This window comes from Carcharhinus amblyrhynchos, chromosome 1, assembly GCF_965287045.1.
Source record: "Carcharhinus amblyrhynchos chromosome 1, sCarAmb.v2.hapA, whole genome shotgun sequence".
NCBI lineage: Eukaryota > Metazoa > Chordata > Chondrichthyes > Carcharhiniformes > Carcharhinidae > Carcharhinus > Carcharhinus amblyrhynchos.
In genome coordinates, this window is record NC_137324.1 from 83,392,001 (window position 1) to 83,412,644 (window position 20,644).

Genomic DNA, 20,644 nt, shown 5'->3' on the forward strand with positions numbered 1-20,644 from the left:
TTATTTTCCCACATTACGGAAGTTGGGAGGCATGGGATTTAGTACAGCTGGTCAGTCAGCCATTTTTACATTTCTGTTCCTGCCTTCAGCAATTTTCCTGAGAATGGAAATCTACCATATTTGAAATTGAGGTCAATGAATCTTGGCAAAAAGCTCATTGTCTGTTCATTAGGCATTGTGGGTGTATCCGTACCATATGGGCAGCAGCGCTTCAAGAAAGTGGTTCCTTTTCAAGAGCAATTAAGGATTAGTAACAAATACTGATCTGGCAGGTGATGCCCACATCCTGTGAAAGAATAAAGATAAACTAAGGGAGCTGAAAGGGACACTAAGCCATTGATACGTAGATGTTATTGGTGTGTAGAAGTTGCAGGGAGTGTGGTTTGCACTCATTTGGCAATGGAGAAGTTTTGTGACCTTCCTAGCATTGCAATGGCATAAAAGGTGGGCATTAGTGTGCCAGAAACTATGGTGTGTGTAGCTGAGCTGTGGCTGAGTGTGTAAGGCAATAGCTGGTGATGGGATTGCATATGAGGGGCAGAAAGGCAATTGAAATCATACCTGGTGCACCATCAAAGATGAAGCCACTAGGATATGTCAGAGAATCAGTGGGACAGGAGACTGTGCCTATCCAGGCAGATGGTCACTGAGGTTTATGTCTTCATAGTAGAAGATGTCACACTTTGCAGCATTGTTGTCCATGTCCCGCCAATAGCCATCAAACTCACTGTGGCTTTGAACTTCATCAACTCTGATCTGCTGTGGAGCTTGGCATCTCTCAAGTGGTTGTTCATCTTTACATCTCACTGGTCAATGAGACCTTCTTTGCGAGACTGGGTAGTGCATCCTAAGCACAGTCTCCACCAAGATTAGTAGCAGAATGGACAGTGAAGCAGATCATCTAGGATTTCAATAGAAGCTTGATCAGTTGGGCCAGTGGGCTGATGAATGGCAGATGGAGTTTAATTTAGATAAATGCAGGCTTTGCATTTTGGTGGTTCAAACCAGGGCAGGATTCACTCAGTTAATGGTACAGCACAAAGAGATTATACTTCAGTATTCAATGATTACAGTTAATTCCACCTTTGTTGTTTAAATATTTGACTGTAATATGCATGTTCATGTAAAATGATCACTTGTCAAGTGTAGCTGTGGTAACCACGTCACTATTCATCTTGCCGTAATTCCTGTTTTCACTGGGCAAAACAGCTGCCAATAGCTATTTGAGAGTCTGTAAAACTCCCAGTCATCTGATGGAGTCAGCACCCAAGGTCCTGAGTGAATGCATGTGGTGCTTATACCTGTGTGAACCCATTACTGATTTTCATGTCCTGTCTGGCATCCCCAGGTGGAACAGCGTTCTGATGTTTAATGATCAAATACACTCAATGAAGGGCTGCTGATTCTAGACAGAATTCCTCTCAGAACTTGGGAGATTGGAACTCCTGGCTTTCAGTCTCCAGTTTCATCCTCTTTATGTGGCCACCAGAGGCCTTACCTTTTGTAGAAGGCCTACTGTAACTGGGCCTTGGTCTAATGGCTGGCTATTGAACTTGACACAAGCATGCACCAAATGGGCCAGTTTTTCAGCCTCATTATTTCTACTGAGACACCAATATATCGTATTACTATAGTCCCATTTTAGCACTATGTTAAAACATCAGTGCATTAGTTAGTTGCTACAGCTTAAAAACAAAACCCCTGACCTTCCTGCTCACACAGAAGGTCAGCTAACAACATCATTATATTCTGAATAATTGCAAGTATGCTTTATAATGCAATCAAATTGAAAATGTGATCCTATTGAAAATGTGATTCAGAAAATATTTGGTAAACTAATTCCTGTTTATTAACATCCTCAAAAACACTTATTCAAGTTAACTAAAATGTGACTTAATTTTTCTCTTTACAGGAGATTATGTCATAATGACAATATTCTTTGATCTAAGTAGAAGGATGGGATACTTCACTATTCAGACCTACATACCTTGCTCACTTACAGTGGTCCTGTCATGGGTGTCATTCTGGATCAATAAAGATGCTGTACCAGCGAGAACATCATTAGGTACAACTGGTCAAAACATTGAACTTGTGAAGGAGCTATGTATATAAATTGTTTTGTTAAAACAGACATTCATAAGAAACGAATGCAGTTTAAGAGACGAGGACAAGAAATTACATTCAATTTTTGCCTTTTTTGGGCACTATGATTTCCCTTAGACTCTAAAATGGCATTTGCAGGTCACTATGGTTGTTCTGTAAAAAAACACAAAGTGCAGAGCAAATGGCTCAAGAAGCCAACTAATGTTTAATAGCTCTATGGATGTCTAATCGTACTGTTCAGTTTTTGACTATGTCTTGAGGGCCTTCTTCACGGCAGATACAGAATATCTCTCTTCCTTCCCACTTCCTTAGAATCCATTGAATCCCTACAGTGCAAAAGGAGATCATTCGGCCCATCGAGTTTGTGCCAACCATAATCCCACCCAGACCCTATTCCCTCCTTCACCAAACCTCCAGTACTGCGTCCAATAATGGTGGAGCTCCCTCGTTCCCTCTTTCTGAGGTTATATTCTCTTCAACCATGACCCCCAGCTCTTGTTTCAGACACAGTACACCTCTTGTCATTTCCTTGCCCTCCCCCCCGCCCCCTATTTTAACCAGTGCAGCCTAGCTTTAAGTGATGCATTCCACTGACTATATTAGACCCTGCTGATGCACCCAACCAATGGACAGCGCAATGAGTGTCAGCTGCACTCACAAATCATTTAAATAAGTGGACAACAGGAAGTTTGTGCTGCCTGCATTGCAGTCAATGTGTCCAGGTCATCACTCACTGAAATCCCTCTACCTATTTTCAAAGGCTTTTTAATCATAGAAAGATAGAAAATAAGAGTAGGCCTTTCAGCCTTCTCTACCATTTAATACAATCATGGCTAAACCTCTATCACAATGCGATACTCCTGCACTCTCCCCATACCTTTTGACTCTTTTAGAATCTAGAAATCTATCCATTTTCTTCTTAACTATATTCAGTGACTTGGCCTCCACTGCCTTCTGTGGTGGACAATCCCACAGTTTCACTATCCTTTTGATTAAGAAATTTCTCCTCATCTAAATCTTAAAAGGCCTATCCTGCATTCTGAGGTCTTTGTTCTAGACCCCTCGGCCAGAGGAAACAATACTCCTGCATCCAGTCTGTCCAACTCTCAGTATTTGATATGCTTCAATGAGATCTACTTTCATTCTTCTAAATTCCAGTGAATAGGCCCAGTTGACCCAATCTATCCTCATATGGCAATCCTGCCATTCCAGGAATCAATCTGATGAACCTTCACTGCACTATCTCCAAATAAAGCTGTTTGAACAATAATTATATAGTAGTAATGTATGGCATAGATTATTTGGGAAGTCACCTGAAACGCAACCAGGTGTTGAGATTGAGAAAATTGTTTTGTTGCTCATTTATTTTGCCTTGGGGTGTAGCTGTAATTTTTAAAAGCAGCGATTAGTTAACTGTTGAATATGCAATGTGAGAAGGAAGATATAACTAACTAATGCATGTACAAAATATGTATATCCCTATCATTAATGGGATCACCTTAATGTTCAACAATCTACCTTTTTTGTGGCACACAAGCATTTTTCTCTTTTGGGGAATAGTGGGGAGAAGATGAAAGGATTCCTGAACTGATTATCAGCCTGTTTGAACATGTTGCGAACACTCTTTCTGTGTCAACATGTCTTAACGCAGGATTTGAACCCAGAGCTTTCTGGCCCAAACATCCTGACACTATTGTGCATCATAAAGTTCCCCCTAATTTGCCATTGAGAATTTGTTTCTCCAACAGGACACAATAACAGAAGTTATTCTACTTAATCCGGACCTTAAAGGGAAAGCACTTTGAGAAGACATTTACTTATACTGCTTGTCATGATGATGATACGATAGTTTCAGTTCGCCAATTTTCCAGGATTTTAAGCATGATTGTAGCAAACCCATCATCAGTTCATATTTTAAGGCCAATTTAAGGAGGCAATCTCTCAGTTTTAGGCAAATTGGTACATAACTCAAACCTGAACAAAAGCAGCATTATAAATTTTAAACATTGGAGATTAAAGGTTTACAAAAAGTACTAAATGCAAGAAAAATATGCTGCTGCTGGACAACAGGGCACATTCCACTCACGGTGGCGGTTTAGAGGTATTTGACCATCTTGAAAATTTCCTTTTGCTTGGATCAAAGTTAGAAACAAAAATAAGTACGTCCCCAAATCGGACACAATCACCTAAGTTGTTGTCACACAGGTCTTAGGAGCTCCCAAATCCCAAGGTAAGGAGCTCCAAGGAAGACTTCCTCTGGCAGCAGGCCTACACTCCAGTACCTTTACTTCCATTTGATACTCCTAACCTGTGTTCACTCTCATCATTTATTTTATAGAAATCATAGAAACCATACAGTGCAGAAAGACGCCATTCGGCCCATTGAGTCTGCACCGACCACAGTCCCACCCAGGCCCTATCCCCATATATTACTAACTAATCTCTCTAACCCACACAACCCAGGACACTAAGGGGCAATTTAGCATGGCCAATTAACCTAACCCACACATCTTTGGACTGTGGGAGGAAACCAGAGCACCCAGAGTAAACCCACGCAGACACAGGGAGAATGTGCAAATTCCATACTGACAGTGACCCAAGCCGGGAATGGAACCCAGGTCCCTGGAGCTGTGAAGCAGCAATACTAACCACTGTGCTACTGTGCTGCCCATTTTGATAAAAGCTGCATGAAAATCAAAGTTCTGGTGACTACCATAGAAGAAAATCAATTTGAATTAGGTTTCCTTGGCAGTAGTAGTGTTTTAACGTGCATTCTTGCTTTTATGTCTTAACCATTCTTAAATAATAATTGAATGCTTGAATGTTTTTAGATGTTCAAATGAAACTTGCTACCTCAAGTAACAGATCACGCCCGACTTTATCTCTCCCCGTGCTCTCTTGAACCTTCTGCAGCTTCTGTACTGTCACACAGCATGCCTGACAGTTTTGAATGAACCACAGTTTCTTTCTGTTAAGCTTTGAAAGGCAAAATACATTGGCTTGGATTTTCTGACCCCACCCTCCAACCATGCCCCCACCCTGCCAACATCCTCCAGAGAGTTTACCATTGGCTGCCAGCTGGATCTCCCGTTCCCACCAAAGTCAGTGGCATTGCTCGCCAGCTGCGCCGCAGTAGTACCCACCCATGGGACATTGCCTTCAGCAGGACCAGAAGATTCTGCCGGCAGGATCGACCTATTGTCTTTAATCTCCCCCATGAATCTTATTCCTCCCTCCATGCTGAAACAGACGATTTGCCACCCTGGCCTCCGAAGTGACTCTAAGCTAAACTCCTGATCTTCTCCGTTTCTAAGCCTGTTTACTTTCATCTCCATAACATCACTCACTTCAGCTCTCGCTTCAGCCCACCCGGAGCTAAAATCTTCACTGATGCCTTTACCATCACTATGCTCAACTACTTATAAGATTTTCTGACCTGCATCCATTCTCCACATTCCGGAGACTTCATGTTGCCTGAAAACACACCTTCCCATATTTCTATTGTGCTTTAGGTTTTGCTTGCCCATCATCTTGTTGTTTAAAATTCTTATCATTATTTTTAATTCTCTCAGTCTCCTCACTTTCTCTTTGTGTGGCAGCTGTCAAACTTTTTTTCCCAACTCTGACATCTTGTACATTCATCAGCTCACCTTTGGCAGCTGAGTCTTAAGTTATTTAGGCCCTCAATGCTCAGCAATTCTATCGGTAAATCTTTCTGCATCCCATTCCTCCTGTAAGACCCTTATTAAAACCTACTTCTTTGGCCATGGTTTTTCTCCCAACTCTTATAGTCTCCACCTTTGGTTATATGTGTGTTTTTCTGTTATATTTCTGTGAAGCAGCTTGGGATTTTTCTGTGTTAAAAGCTGACATATAAATGCAAATTGTTGTTACTGTTTTTGTTGCTACACTAGATGATTTTAAATCTACCTAATATTTTCAGTACAGCATTGGGATGTACGCCTGTTACAAAAAGACATCTGCCTGACATAAAGGTGTGCTTAACCTTGGTGCCTATCTTCTAGGCAAGTGCCCAACCTCCATTGGGAAGAGCTGCAGGATTAGTGGCAGAGTATTGCAACAGCAAACTTGGAGATCTGGCAGAGTGTAGGGAGGCCAGTAGTCTCCAAACTACTGGAAAAGTAGATAGTTTTCATCAACTGTCTCCCTTACTTGCTACATTCCTGTACATTGTATCCCTGAGTGGTTGACTGAAGAGATTTTGCCACTCCAAGGGAAATAACACTTGTGACAGAGTTTTATAAACAGAAATGGATGAACTGTCACCTATGCCAATACATCCAGGCAGCAAAAAATAAGGGATTAGAAAATGAAGTGATAAAATAGGAGCATGGCAAAGCACATCCTTGAGGTATTGTTCACTTCAGGCCCACCAAAACAAAACAACGTGAATGGGCAGGGAATCCTGCACTTTTCTTTATAGAGTCATAGAGATTTACAGGCTGTTACATGGAAACAGGCCCTTCAGCCCAACTTGTCCATGCCGCCTTTTTTTTAAAACCTCTAAGCTAGAACCATCTTATCCATGTAACTGTCTAAATGCTTTTTAAAAGACAAAATTGTACCCACCTTTACTACTACCTCTGGTAGCTTGTTCCAGATGCTCACCACCCTCTGTGTGAAAAAAATTGCCTCTCTGGATCCTTTTATATCTCTTCCCTCTCACCTTAAACCTATACCCTCTAGTTTTAGACTTTACTTTGAAACCTGCTGCATCAGCCAGACGCCTGAACTGTAATCACAGACAATTTTAATATTGGTTAAACATTTTTACAAATTGAGTCATAAGCTTATAAATTTGAGGATAGAAGCCCTGATATTCTGACCTCATGAACTTAAGTTTCGAACATTGGCAATGCCTGATGCTTCAATTTAGTGTCTTGATGAGCTGAGTTTTGTCAGTTCTCTGGCAACCTTTTTAATGGGAATGCATTGAGGGAATGCAGCAGAAAAAAACAACTCTTTCTAGTTCATTTATTTCTGAAGCTACTTCCCATTGCAATGCCAATGAAAGCAGCCTTGGAGAAGTTCAGATCCTTGGCTTTCCCATCATTAACTGGAGGAAGGTGTCCTTTAACAAATAACATGCAGCAATGATCTTTGAGGCAACTGAGAAAGAAAAATGAAAGAACATAAGAACATACAAAATAGGAGCAGGAGTAGGCCATCTAGCCCTTCGAGCCTGCCCCGCCATTCAATAAGATCATGGCTGATCTGTCGTGGCTCAGTTCCACCTTCCTGCCCTCTCCCCATAACCCTTAATCCCCTCTCTTATCAAAAACCCATCAACCCGCGTCTTAAAAATATTTAGCGAGGCAGCCTCCACCACTTCAACGGGCAGAGAATTCCAGAGATTCACCATCCTTTGAGTGAAGAAGTTCCTTCTCAACTCCGTTCTAAACCGCCCCCCCTTTTATCTTGAGGCTGTGCCCCCTAGTCCTACTGTCTTTTTTGAGCGGGAAGAGTCTCTCCACCTCTATCCTATCCATCCCATTCATCATCTTATATGTCTCAATGAGATCTCCCCTCATTCTTCTAAACTCTAACGAGTATAAGCCTAGTTTATTCAGCCTCTCCTCATAGCTCAACCCCCTCAACTCCGGTATCAGCCTAGTAAACCTCCTCTGCACTCCCTCCAAGGCCAAAATATCTTTGCGCCCAAAACTGCACACAGTACTCCAGCTGCGGCCTCACCAATGCCCTATACAGCTGCAGCAAGACCTCCCTACTTTTATATTCAATCCCCCTCGCAATGAAGGCCAGCATCCCATTCGCCTTCCTGACCACCTGCTGCACCTGCAAGCTGGGTTTTTGCGACTCATGCACAAGGACCCCGAGGTCCCTCTGCACCGTCGCCTGCTGCAGTTTTTGACATTGGATGGATTTTGTTTTCTGTGCATCACTAATTTTACGAAGTGTAGGCAAAGTCTCACATATGCCATGGAATTTATAATGATTTCTATGTTTACCAGGTATTACAACAGTTCTAACTATGACGACGCTAAGTACAATTTCCAGGAAATCGCTGCCAAAGGTGTCCTACATAACTGCCATGGATCTCTTTGTATCTGTCTGTTTCCTTTTTGTCTTCGCTGCCCTCATGGAGTATGGGACCCTGCATTATTTTGTCAGCAACAGAAATAACAGCAAAAAAAAGAAGCAGAAATCCAAACCCACTGTAAGTTTCTTTTCAGGAACGCTTCTATGATCATTGACTTTCAGTAAAATATCACATTTTCTTTCTACGTAAAGTACTTTGAATTTTAGAATATAATTGAGTCTTGAAATGACACCATGGGGGAATTTTCCTGTCCCACCCGCAATGAGAATTGTAGCAGGCAAGGGGCGGACCATGCAAATAAGAACATGAACATAAGAACATAAGAAATAGGAGCAGGAGTAGGCCATCTAGCCCTTCGAGCCTGCCCCGCCATTCAACAAGATCATGGCTGATCTGAAGTGGATCAGTTCCACTTTCCCACTCTCTCCCCATAACCCTTAATTCCCTTGCCTGTCAAAAACCTACCTACCCGTGACTTAAATATATTTAGTGAGGTAGCCTCCACCACTTCAACTGGCAGAGAATTCCAGAGATTCATCACCCTTTGAGTGAAGAAGTTCCTCCTCCACTCTGATCTAAACTGCTCCCCCCTTATCTTGGGTGGGATTTTCCAGTTTTGGAGTCAGTGTGGTCGGAAAATCCCTGTGGAAATATAAGCAGACGTGTTTGTACAAAATTCCATTGCGTCCTATCAAACTGGAGATTTCAAATCCAACCATTAAACCAAGGACCTCACCGCTTTTCCAGATGAATGAAAAAGATCCTATGGCATAACCCAAAGATCAGTCCTGGTTTCCTGGATGACATCTATTCCTCAAGTAGCACCATTAAATCAGATTATCTAGTCATTGAATCTTATTATTTTTCCTTGCTGTCAGTAAATTTGGCTGCTGTCTTAAGTATTCTGTTGGCTGTGATGCTTTGATGAATACAAGTTCTTTTGAATAACCTGAAGTGGATTAATGTCTACTGAAGTAGCTGACAAAGACATTTCAGATGGTAATCATCACACAGTAATTTCATGACACTGATGTCCATCCTTTCAGAAACATTGTCAGCAAAACATTATGTTGTGTTGTAATATAATTGCAAAGTATATTTTCATTTTTGAAAGAGCATTTTAGGATAACGTGGTTGAGTTGTCCACCAATTCATTACTCGAGTGATAGATGATATTGAGGACATCAGGACACCCAGCTGTTCTTTGGATAATATCATGGGATCTTTTGCATCCACCTAGGAAAGGGAGGTCAAGCTCAATGGCCTATTTGAAAACTTCCAATAAGATAGGAGCAAAGGGATTTTGTACAATATCTGTCAGCTTCATCACTAAGATTTTTGTGTACATTATTGTGGCCAAATGTGGGCTGATGTGCTATTTGATTAGTGTTGTTTCATGCTGTTGTTGAATTGAAAAGGAAGTTGAGAAAAAAGAATTATATTATAATCGATAATGTATGAATATAGAATATTAGAAACAGAAGAAGAAGGAGGCCATTCAGCCCTTAAGCTTGCATCACCATTCATTTTGATCATGGCTAATCATCAAATTCAATACCCTGATGCATCCTCCCCACGCCAACCTCCCACCTCCCCCCGCCCCACCCACCATATCCTTGATCCCTTTAGTCCCTAGAGCTATATCTAATTTCTTCGTGAAATCACACAATGTTTTGGCCTCAACTATATTCTGTAGTACTGAATTCCCCACATTCATCGCTCTCTGGGTGAAGAAATTTCTCCTCTCCTCAGTGCTAAAAGGTTTACCCCATGTCTTCAAGCTATGACTCCTTTTTCTGGACTCTCCCACCATTGGCAACATTCTTTCCAAATCTACCCTGTCTAACCTTGTTAGGATTTTATACGTTTCTGTGAGATTCCCCTCTCACTCTCCTAAACGCCAGTGAGTATAATCCGAACCAATTTAGTCTCTCTCCATATTACAGACCTGCCATTCCAAGAATCAGCCTGGTGAACCTTCGCTATACTCCCTCGATAACAAGAACATGCTTCTCAGATAAGGACACCAAAACTGCACACAATACTCCAGGTGCGGCCTCACCAAGACCTTATACTATTGCAGCAACATCCCTATCCCTATACTCAAATCCGCTCTCTATCAAAGCCAACATACATTTGCTTTCTTTACTGTCTGCTGTACCCGTGTGCTTACTTTCAGTGACTGATGCACAAAGACACCAAGGTCTCATTGATTATCCAACTCTCAATTTACACCCATTGAAGTAATAATCTGTCTTCCTAATTTTACTACTAATTTGGATAACCCCACATTTAACCACATTATATTGCATCTGCCATGTAAATGGCCACACACTCATCCTGTCCAAATCATGCTGAAGCATCTCTACATCCTCCTCACAGCTCACCTACCCATACAACTTTGTATCATCTGCAAGTTTGGAGACAACACATTAAGATCCCCCATCCAAATTGCGAATATATAATGTGAGCAGTTGGGGTCCTGGCACTAGTCACTGATTGCCAATCAGAAAAAGACTCATTTGTGCTAACTCTTTGCTTCCTATCTGCTCACTAGCGTTTTATCCATCTTAAGATATTACCAGCAATCCCATGTGCTTTAACTTTACATAGTAATCTGCTATGTGAGACCTTGCCAAAAGCCTTCTGAATATCTAACATCCCCTGGTTCTCTTCGGTCATCTCTACAAGTTACATAAAAAATAGATTAATACAAATGAAATGACGAACAATATTTGCAAGTAACATCAAATAATCTACAGAGGGGATTATAGACAGGTTAGCTGAGTGGGTAAAAACTTCACAGTTGGAATATAATGTAAGAAAACATGAAGTTACCCACTATAGCAGGAAGAATAAGAAGTTGAATATTTAAATGGAGAAAGATTGCAGAAAGCTGCAGCTCTGAAGAATTTGGGCATCCTAATACATAAATCACAAAAAAAAAGCATGCAAGTTCAGCAGGTAATAGGAAAGGCAAATTAAATGTTGACCTTTATTTCAAAGGGAATGGAATATAAAAATAGGGAAGCCTTGCTAAAACTACTCAAAGCAGTAGTTAGACCACACCTGGAGTATTGTGAACAGTTTTGGTCCCCTTACCTAAGGAAAGATATACTGGCATTGGAGACAGTTCAGAAAAAGTTCACTAAGTTGCTCCCACGAATGGAGTGATATTCTTAAGAGGAGGAATTGAGTAGGTTGGGCATGTACTCATTGGAGTATAGAAGAATGAGGAGTGATCTTATTACAGCACTTGGGATTCTCCGGAGGCTTGACAGGTTAAATGTGGAAGGGTCTAGGACTAGAAGGCATTATCTCAGAGTAAAGGGTCACCATTTAAGAAGTCTCACAACACCAGGTTAAAGTCCAACAGGTTTATTTGGTAGTAAACACCACTAGCTTTCAGAACGCTGCTCCTTCGTCAGGTGAGTGGGGAGTTCTGATCACAAACAGGGCATATAAAGGCACACACGGTTTACAGAATACTGATTAGAATGCGAGTCTTTACACCTAATCAAGTCTTAAAGATGCAGACAATGTGAGTGGAGATAGCATTAAGCATAGGTTAAAGAGATGTGTATTGTCTCCAGACAGGACAGTAAGTGAGATGTTGCAAGCCCAGACAAGTCGTAGGGGTTATAGATAGTGTGACATGAACACAAGATCGTGGTTGAGGTGTGTGGAACTTGGCTATCTGTTTCTGCTCAGTGACTCTGCGCTGTCATGTGTCGTGAAGGCCGCCTTGAAGAAAGCTAGAGGCATTTATTACCAAATAAACCTGTTGGACTTTAACCTGGTGTTGTGAGACTTCTTATTATGTTTACCCCAGTCCAATGCTGGCATCTCCACATCATGGTCACCCATTTAACACAGAGGTGAGAAGGACTTTCTTCTCTCAGAGGGTACTGAATCTTTGGAATTCTGCAGAGAGCTGTAGGGGCTGGGTCATTAAGTATGTTCAATGCTGAGATAGACAAATTTTTAATCAGCAAGGAAATCAAGGGTTATGGGGATAAGACAGGAAAGTGGAGTTGAGGATTACCATTTCAAATCAGTCATGTTTTAATTGAATGGCAGAGCAGACTCGATGGGCCAAATAGCCTACTTCTGCTTCTTTGTCTGATGGTCTTATGAACCAAGCTAAATTCAAAAGCTGTTTTGTGAATGGTTATAGCCATGTGAGAAGGGGTCATAATGACACCCTATCAGATCACTCCTAATCTGATACAATTTTTGCTTGTGAATTTAGCAGGATGAAGGTATTACCCGATGTCTGTGCTTAAACATTTACATGTTGATTGCAACAAAACTAGTCTGGAAAGCTTTCTTTGTTTTAAATTAAAAAGAAGTTATTTTTTATTGAGTTAAAAACCCACACTAGTAACTATATAAATATATTTTAAAAGGTAAGCCAGTGACCCCTTCGCATCTCACACATCTATAAAAATTTACAAATTACGCTGTAGGTAGCTACTTTCTTAGTCAAATTAAAGTTGAATGTTAAAAGGTTTAAAAAGAGTTCATTGTTCATGAGTTCTTGGCTGCAGCAGAAAACTTCCACGAGTGAAATTGAAGCCAGTACAAAACTATAATTTCCCCCTTCCTCCTCTCTCGCAACTGACAGAGCTGGCAGCCTCCCGCCCACTCCATCCCCAACGCTCCGCATGGCCATCACCAGCATGCCCTGCTACTCTGTCTGCTCCCAGCTCACAACCAAATCTAAAGGAGGCCTTCCCCTTGGCACAGGTTGGCACTGCCAGGTTGGCATGGGCATGCTGCTAACCTGATAGTACCAACCTATGCCAAGGGGTAGGGCCAGGCCACTGCCTGGTATGACCCTATCCCTGGGGTTATACTTAATTTTACACCCCACTTCAGACCCCCACAACAGGTCCAAGTCTGCATGAACCTGTTGTAATTCATGCTGATGTGATGTGGCATTAGTGATATGAGGGGCGGTTGTCATATCTGGCAAGGTGCAAGTTCACAATATTAAAATGTCCAGTAGCGATTATAGGTAAAGCAGGTTCATGGCCGTTATGGGCATAAACCTGATTTCATCACCGGCAAAGGGTGGGGAAGATCTGAAATTGCATTCTCGCTGCGAGAACTGTGACTTCCAGATCTTGAGCCCCCACCAGCAATCTCGCAGATGGCGAATGCGGGCTCAAGATACTGCCCAATATGTCTCTTCTCGCCTCTGACTCCCCTTTAATATTCAAACATCCTCTTAGTTTATCTAAAAAAAATTAGATCCAATCTATTGACTTGAACTTCAAACCCACTAACACATCTCAAAGAGCCTAACTCCTTTATCTTTTGCTATCTTAAACCAGCCACACAACCTGTCTCTAGTAACTGTTACACCACAAATAGACACTCATCAACTTTCAAAAATTACGGTGACTTAAAATAAAGCTTTGTGTATGTTGATGAGACACCATTAAAAAAACTCATTGATTAAAAAAAATCCAATACGTTGAAATGCCTTCAATTAATCTCTTATGAAACCAAGTATCTCTATTCTATAAATTACTGACAGTTTGCTCAGTTAATAGGCACACCATTGTAATAGTGTTAGGTTGTAAACTTAGTCATACAGCACAAATCCTATAAGGATAACCCTCAGCCTTGTGTCAACAGAGAGAATGAAGTATCAGCACTGCTTCTTTTTTAAACTCTACATTTACAAAAAAATTAAAACCCATTAATGGAAAATTGCTTTAATGAAAAATGGAAAATAGGGCCTTTTAAGAGACTTTTGGATAAGTACATTGAACTTAGTAAGATGGAAGGTTATAGGTAAGCCTAGTAGGTAGGGACATGTTTGGCGCAACTTGTGGGCCGAAGGGCCTGTTTGTGCTGTAATTTTTCTATGTTTCTATGTTTAACAGCTTTGACAGTCCTAGTGAACTTTGACAGCCTTGACAATTTCAGTGAATCTTTTACACACAATCATGTTTACTCCTACCAATACATAGAATTCCTGACCTGTCCCAAAAGTGTCCCAGCACCATAACCAAGCATAATAAACCATTTTACTTCTCCAAAAGGATACTCTGGCTATCCAAACAAATCCACAAAATTCAGACCTGCTCTTACCATGGATAATCTGTACATTTCTGGTTTCTGACACCTACCTCACCAAAGTCGCACATGAGTGGAGGCAGTTGCAGATTTATATGAGAAGCTGCCTCTCAGAACTATGGATGTGCTATTTAGAACCTACCCCATTCACCTTTTTCACCTGCAAATTGGCAGAGGCTGAGCTTGGGACTTCTGAATTTGTTCCTTTAAAGACATTTTTGTGTAGACAGAGAGCTTTTCTATCTGCGTGAAAATTCTGGCGTTTTTCAGTCAGTAGACATGATAGGCCAAATGTGTCATACATGTTCTATATTTCAATTCTTCTATATTTTCTGTATCATTTCGAATCATGAATCATTAATTAAACCATTAAAGTTGAACTGTCTACATCATGGGGTCTTTAGCACAGGCGAAATCTGAACCTTCCCCAATAACATTCACAGACATAGCCTTCTGTTTCCTTTCTGATGTGGCAATTAGTGTCCTCTGGCACTTGAATTTAAGTGTCCCTAATAACTATGTTGTGAATGCTTTCAGTTTCAAAATAATTAGGAAATCATTTAATCCTTATACTTATCGTCTTCTATCTGCCATTTCACTTAATCTTGTAACTCTGAAGACACAAAACATACAGCATCAGATGCAAAGAACTCTAAAACAAGTTCTTACTAAAATATTGCAAACGGTACTTGACTGTCAGTCTTGCATTTGTAGCATCATTCTCACCTCAGAGTCAAAAACTTGTGGGCTTATTCCAAAGACTTGGATATTGAGTACAATCAATATCACGTTGACATTGATTGTATTGATTGAGGGGACATAGCTTTAAATTGAGGGGTGATAAATATAGGACAGATGTCAGAGGTAGATTCTTTACTCAGAGGGTAGTAAGGGCATGGAATGCCCTGCCTGCAGCAGTAGTGGACTCGCCAACTTTAAGGGCATTCAGATGGTCATTGGATAGGCATATGGATAATATTGGAATAGTTTAGGTTAGAGGGTTATTAGATTGGTTCCACTGGTTGGCGAAACATTGAGGGCCTGTACTGCGCTGTAATGTTCTATGTCCCGATTTCTGGACTTGGTGCTGCACGAGAGCAAACCAAGCCTAAATATGACTTGCACTAATATAGAAATAGGACCTACCCATATTGGAGGCTGACTGTCTCACTACTATGCAATTGCTTTATTGCTGAAAATCTGGTGCAGTGCAAGCCAACTTGGGTTACTTTATAAATACTCTATGCTGACACTTGAATAATACTGAAGGAGTGATGTACTAATGGAGGAGTTGTCCCTTCTCACCTTTCTCGTGAGATGTTAAGCCAAGATCCGATGAATCCTCGAGGATGAGTGCAAAAATTCCCATGGCAAAAAGCAGCAGTGGGGAGTCTTCTCAGTGTATTCACTAATATTTATTTTCCAATGAACTTAGCCAAAGGAATTTTGTCATGTTTGATGTTAGGGTTGAGCCATTTGTGGGAATTTGCACAAATTGATGGTCTATTCCTTACGTTACAGAAGTATAGGCACTATCATAATGTCCTAACCATGTTACAGGTTGTGGGTTTTAACAGAAAGAAAAGACTTGATTTGCACATGTAGATTCAAACAACACACAACAGGTTTTATTGAGGAGCTGTTCTTTGCACTGCATCAGAATACAAAACTGAAAGTAAAACAGCAGCTAAGCACGCACCCTAATGACACCAACATCAAATCATATGATCATCTCTTGAAGGAACCTATACCCTTTCTTAAATATATAACAACTTCAAATGGACTTAGTTGTTTCTGACAACATGAAAGATATTACATAATATATTACTTTCTCATTAAGCATCAATTCCAATCAATTCTGTAAGTCAAATAGCTATCATTTGCCTTTACCCCTCTGAAGCCCCTTTAATCCTGAACTGAAAAAATAGCTGGTGCAATAACTAGGTAGAAGTGTAATGAATACAAAATAAGTATAGTTGACCTGAATCATATCATTTACTTGGGGGTTCAGGAAACACTACAGGGCGATTATTCCAAAAAAAAATGTTAAGTGTCGAATTTGCAAAAAAAGTGGAATAAATCCTGCTGTTTTTTTTTCAGTGGGAGTTTCAAAATGAATCTCCCACACTCTGTGTACTGCAGAGTGCACCAACATGAACATCAATATAAATCTGGGGTAGGGCCTAACCCTGCTGGAGAGGCCAGCAGCATAGCTCTGAGTGAGCCACTGCGCATACACTGATCCATCAGCACTGAGATTGGCGCATGCACAGTGGCCCCTGTCTGCTGGCCTCCCAATCGCTGGTCAGCCCCACAACCCCCACATCGCCAGCCATGCGACCCCGCCATGGCCTGATTACTAACTCCCCAAATATGCCTGGGTCAGCCTCAAACCCACCCATCCCCCGATTTCCCTGCCCCCAGCATCTGACCCTCTGTAGGCTGGGGCATCAATAGCCCTCCTTTCACTCCAGCATGGTCGGGCTGCGAGATTTCTGCAAGTGGGGAGCTACTGTAAAACTAGCGACTAGGGGATTTTCACAGTAGCTTCTTCGCAGTGTTAATGTAAGCCAACTTATGACACTAATAAATAAACTTTTTAAAGTGTTGTGCTCAGAATCATACACAATATTCCAGCTGAGGCTTAATTACAACCAGGCAAGAGGTTCATTGAATCATAGAATTCCTGTGTGCAAAAGAGGCAACTTGGCCTATTGAGTCTGCGCTGACTCTCTGACAGAATATTTTATCCCCTGCCCTATCCCCGTAATCCCAACATTTCCCATGACTAATCCATCTAACCTACAGATCTTTGGACACTAAGGGGTAATTTAGCGTAGCCAATAAACCTAACATGCACATCTTTGGAGTGTGGGAGGAGACCTGGAGCACCTGGAGGAAACCCACACTAACACGGGGAGAAGGTGCAAACTCCACATAGACCAGTGACCTGAAACAGGAATTGAACCCAGGTTTCTGGAGCTGTGAGGTAACAGATTCCATTTCCTTTTTTTTCTAAAAGAATGTACTTGAGGTGCATTCATCCATGAAGGAAAAGAAGAACAAATAAAGCTCCTACCTGGTGTGCAGTTGATGCAACCTGTCAGTCAAAGGCTTATTAAAGGTATCAAAGCATGAAATTGAATGAGTCTTCCAGGAAGGTTCAAAGACCTAAAAAAAGATGCAATGTTAAAGAATAGCACTAAGTAAGCATGTCTGGTGGAATAGAATCATAGAATCCCTACAGTGCAGAAGGAGGCCATGCAGCCCATTGAGTCTACACCGGCAACAATCCCATCCAGGCCCTTTCCCCGTAACCCCCACATTTTTACCCTTCTAGTCCCCCTGACATTAAAGGACAATTTAGCATGGCCAATCAACCTAACCCACGCATCTTTGGAGAGAAGGTTCTTGAGGCTCAGTGGATTGTATCAACAATGAACTGTCTGATCTGCTGTGCAGCTGTCAATCAAAACAGTTCAAGGTGGTGCAGCTACACCTGCTGTTCATTCAGGCTACAAAAGGGAATCCTCCTACTGAAAGTTACATCTCCTGTCAGTCAGAGGACTTCAAAGGGGTCTCCTCATGCATGGGCTTCTAAGAAAAACCAAGGGCAATCCCTTCTGCAAAATGGAGTGATGCTGTGATGTTGAAGGCTGCCAGGTACCCACGCGGGTTGGATATTAAAGTGACCAGACCACTTCAAAGGGTTTCACAGTAGACAGATATTTTAAATAAGAAGGTGCTTGAGATCACCATGCTACAAGTGATCTCCATTTTTCCGAGCTAGAAGGGGCAGTCCAGCCATGAAACCCCATCCTAGGGCTTGGTCCTGAAGCCAACATCCCCTCCTGCCAAACCTGAGTCCACCCAACCCCCAGGTCCCTTGGGTGAAACTCCCCCTGGAACTAGTTAGTGACAGAGGGGCACATGGGCAAAACACTTACCAGCTTTCCCTCTTTCAAAGTCCAAAACACCAGGTCAGGTATCACTGCCAGGATACCAAGTGGCAGTGCGAGATTAGTATTGACAAATGGCAGAGCCTGAAGGGGGACCTGTGTGGGGTGGAACCTGAAGGGCCCCATTTCTCTTGGTGGTTATGGGTAGTCAGGCTTCCCTCACACCTGCATGATGTTGTAGGAGTGGGGCAGAGGATGGCCCTCTGTACTGAGGATTCGGGAGTTCTCCCCTTGTAAGCAGAGGGTCAGCATCTCCATGGTTGTGGGAAGGGGGGGGCCTGTCTCTGTATGCTGAGTTTGGGTTGCCCTTTAATAACGTTGACCTGATCTTTGAAAAGCTGGGCTAGCCAGTGTGTTTTGTACTGTGCATAGTTTCACATTCTAAAGTTGGGTGAATCTCACCTGAAAGATGTTGGTAACAACAATGGGAAACACTCCGGATTTCCTGCTAGCAGGAACACTTAAAATGCAAAGGGAAGAATTGTGCCCATGATTTTTTTATTCAGCAAGTTGTTATGATCTGGAACACATTGTATAAAAAGGTGGTGGAAACTGATTCAGGAATAATGTTTAAAAAGGAAGTGGATAAAAACGAGCAGAAGCTAACTTGGCTATCACTGGAACTTCCACCACTCATTCGTGGTGGAGTGACAGTTTCATCACTCCTGGCAGTCCAGAGCTCAATAGAGGGTATTTTGATTGTCCTGACAAGATAACTCCTGGATTTTAGGGTGGGGAGTATCCTACAGCCCAGGGAGGGGCAGAGTGGGTTGGTAGCTGGGTTCTGTCAGGCTGGCAGTACAGAGGGAGGATGGCATCTCATGGTCACCCCTGACATGCGCTGGGCACCGCCTGGATGGGGTGTTTCCTTCCCACCATGTCGGTCATAAAAAAATGGACTGCCCACTTCCACCAAACTGTCCGTGACAGCCATATTATGGCATGGTAGCATATAGAGGCAATTAAGTTTGTTAGAAAGCCTATTAACTTGAATAATATCAACCAAAATCAGCAGCCATCTACCCAATGTATTACAGAGAGGACCATGAGGATGGATTGATTACTCAACCTGTTTTATGTGCCTCCAACGGGTGTGTGAGAGTGCAGAGGGCATGTGTATCCAGCCCACAGTGTGCTAAATGGCTGCCTTTTGTGGTATATGAAGTGTCATTGGAGTGTCTAGGCAGATGCTTGATTTGCTGCAAGTTAACTCAACATCTGTAATTCAAAAATGCACATGGTTTTCTTCCATTTGTGTTTCTGAGACAGTGACTAATCTCTGTTACTTTGACATTACAGAACTAAAATCCTAATGGAAAATTAAGATTCAATAACATGATTTTTCACTGTATTTGCAGAAATCGCCTGGCATTAAAGTGCGTCCAGGGTCAACATTAATTCAGGTGAACAACATTACACATCTACAGGAACGTGGTGATTATGGCTACGAGTGTTTGGATGGGAAAGACTGCAACAGCTTCTTCTGCTGTTTTGAGGAGTGCCGTACAGGTGCATGGAGGCAGGGCCGAATACATATCCGCATTACTAAAATTGATTCCTATTCTCGAATATTCTTCCCCACAGCATTTGGTTTGTTCAATCTCGTTTATTGGATTGCTTATCTTTATCTATAAAAAATACTTTCAGTGACGTAAGAAGAGGAAGAATAAATCTGCGGTGGTAGAATTTTAGCCTATACAACATTTGATTGTGTTGAAATCATAAAAATGCAATGGTTCAATATTACTTAACACCTTCAGCAAAAGAAGAATAATGTGAAAAATAATCATTTTCTATCATTATCTTTGAATCAGTTGACTTACTGCCAAATGTGCAGCTTACCTTGAATTCTTGTGCCATATACATGAGTCATGCACATTTTCAAATAATGATATTTTTCAAGATAAACATTTGATAAAAATACATACATTTATATTCATTTTAACTCTTGCATTTTTGTCATATGGCAGACAGCTGATGGATAGGTGACCCGCATTGCATCTTGGGCAGTTTCAACAGATAGCTGTTATTTAAGGTAAATCTTGAGAATCCTGATGTTATTCATTTCAGAAAGAGCAACTTAGCTCCAAATTCCAAATGGAATTAAATCCAATCTAAACTGGAATTCCAAATGTTGAATTAACTATGAGCTGCAAACCAGTCCATTTTCTGTTCGATACTTTCACTCTACGTGACTTAGTGGCATTATGACCAAAAATATAAACACAACTAACCTTTAGCACATTTTCAAACTAAAATTTTTACAATGGTCTGCAGTAACATACAACGCATCACTAGATGTTGTGATTTCTAATGAGATATTCATATGATATGTAAAATTCATCATAAAACCTACCAATAAATTCATTTTTGACATTATCATGATTTGCTGATCATGTTTGCATCTCAT

At 41.4% G+C, this 20,644-nt stretch overlaps 1 protein-coding gene across 1 annotated transcript in view; it reads left to right on the forward strand.

Moving 5' to 3' along the window:
- Nucleotides 1-19,868, forward strand: part of gabrg1 (gamma-aminobutyric acid type A receptor subunit gamma1) — a 109,520-nt gene extending 89,652 nt beyond the window's left edge. The window contains exons 7-9 of the mRNA XM_080188103.1: nt 1,913-2,065; nt 8,097-8,302; nt 19,593-19,868. Of these exons, the coding sequence (XP_080044229.1) occupies nt 1,913-2,065; nt 8,097-8,302; nt 19,593-19,868 (635 nt within the window). The remainder of the gene's footprint in view (nt 1-1,912; nt 2,066-8,096; nt 8,303-19,592) is intronic.
- Nucleotides 19,869-20,644: the final 776 nt, after the last annotated feature.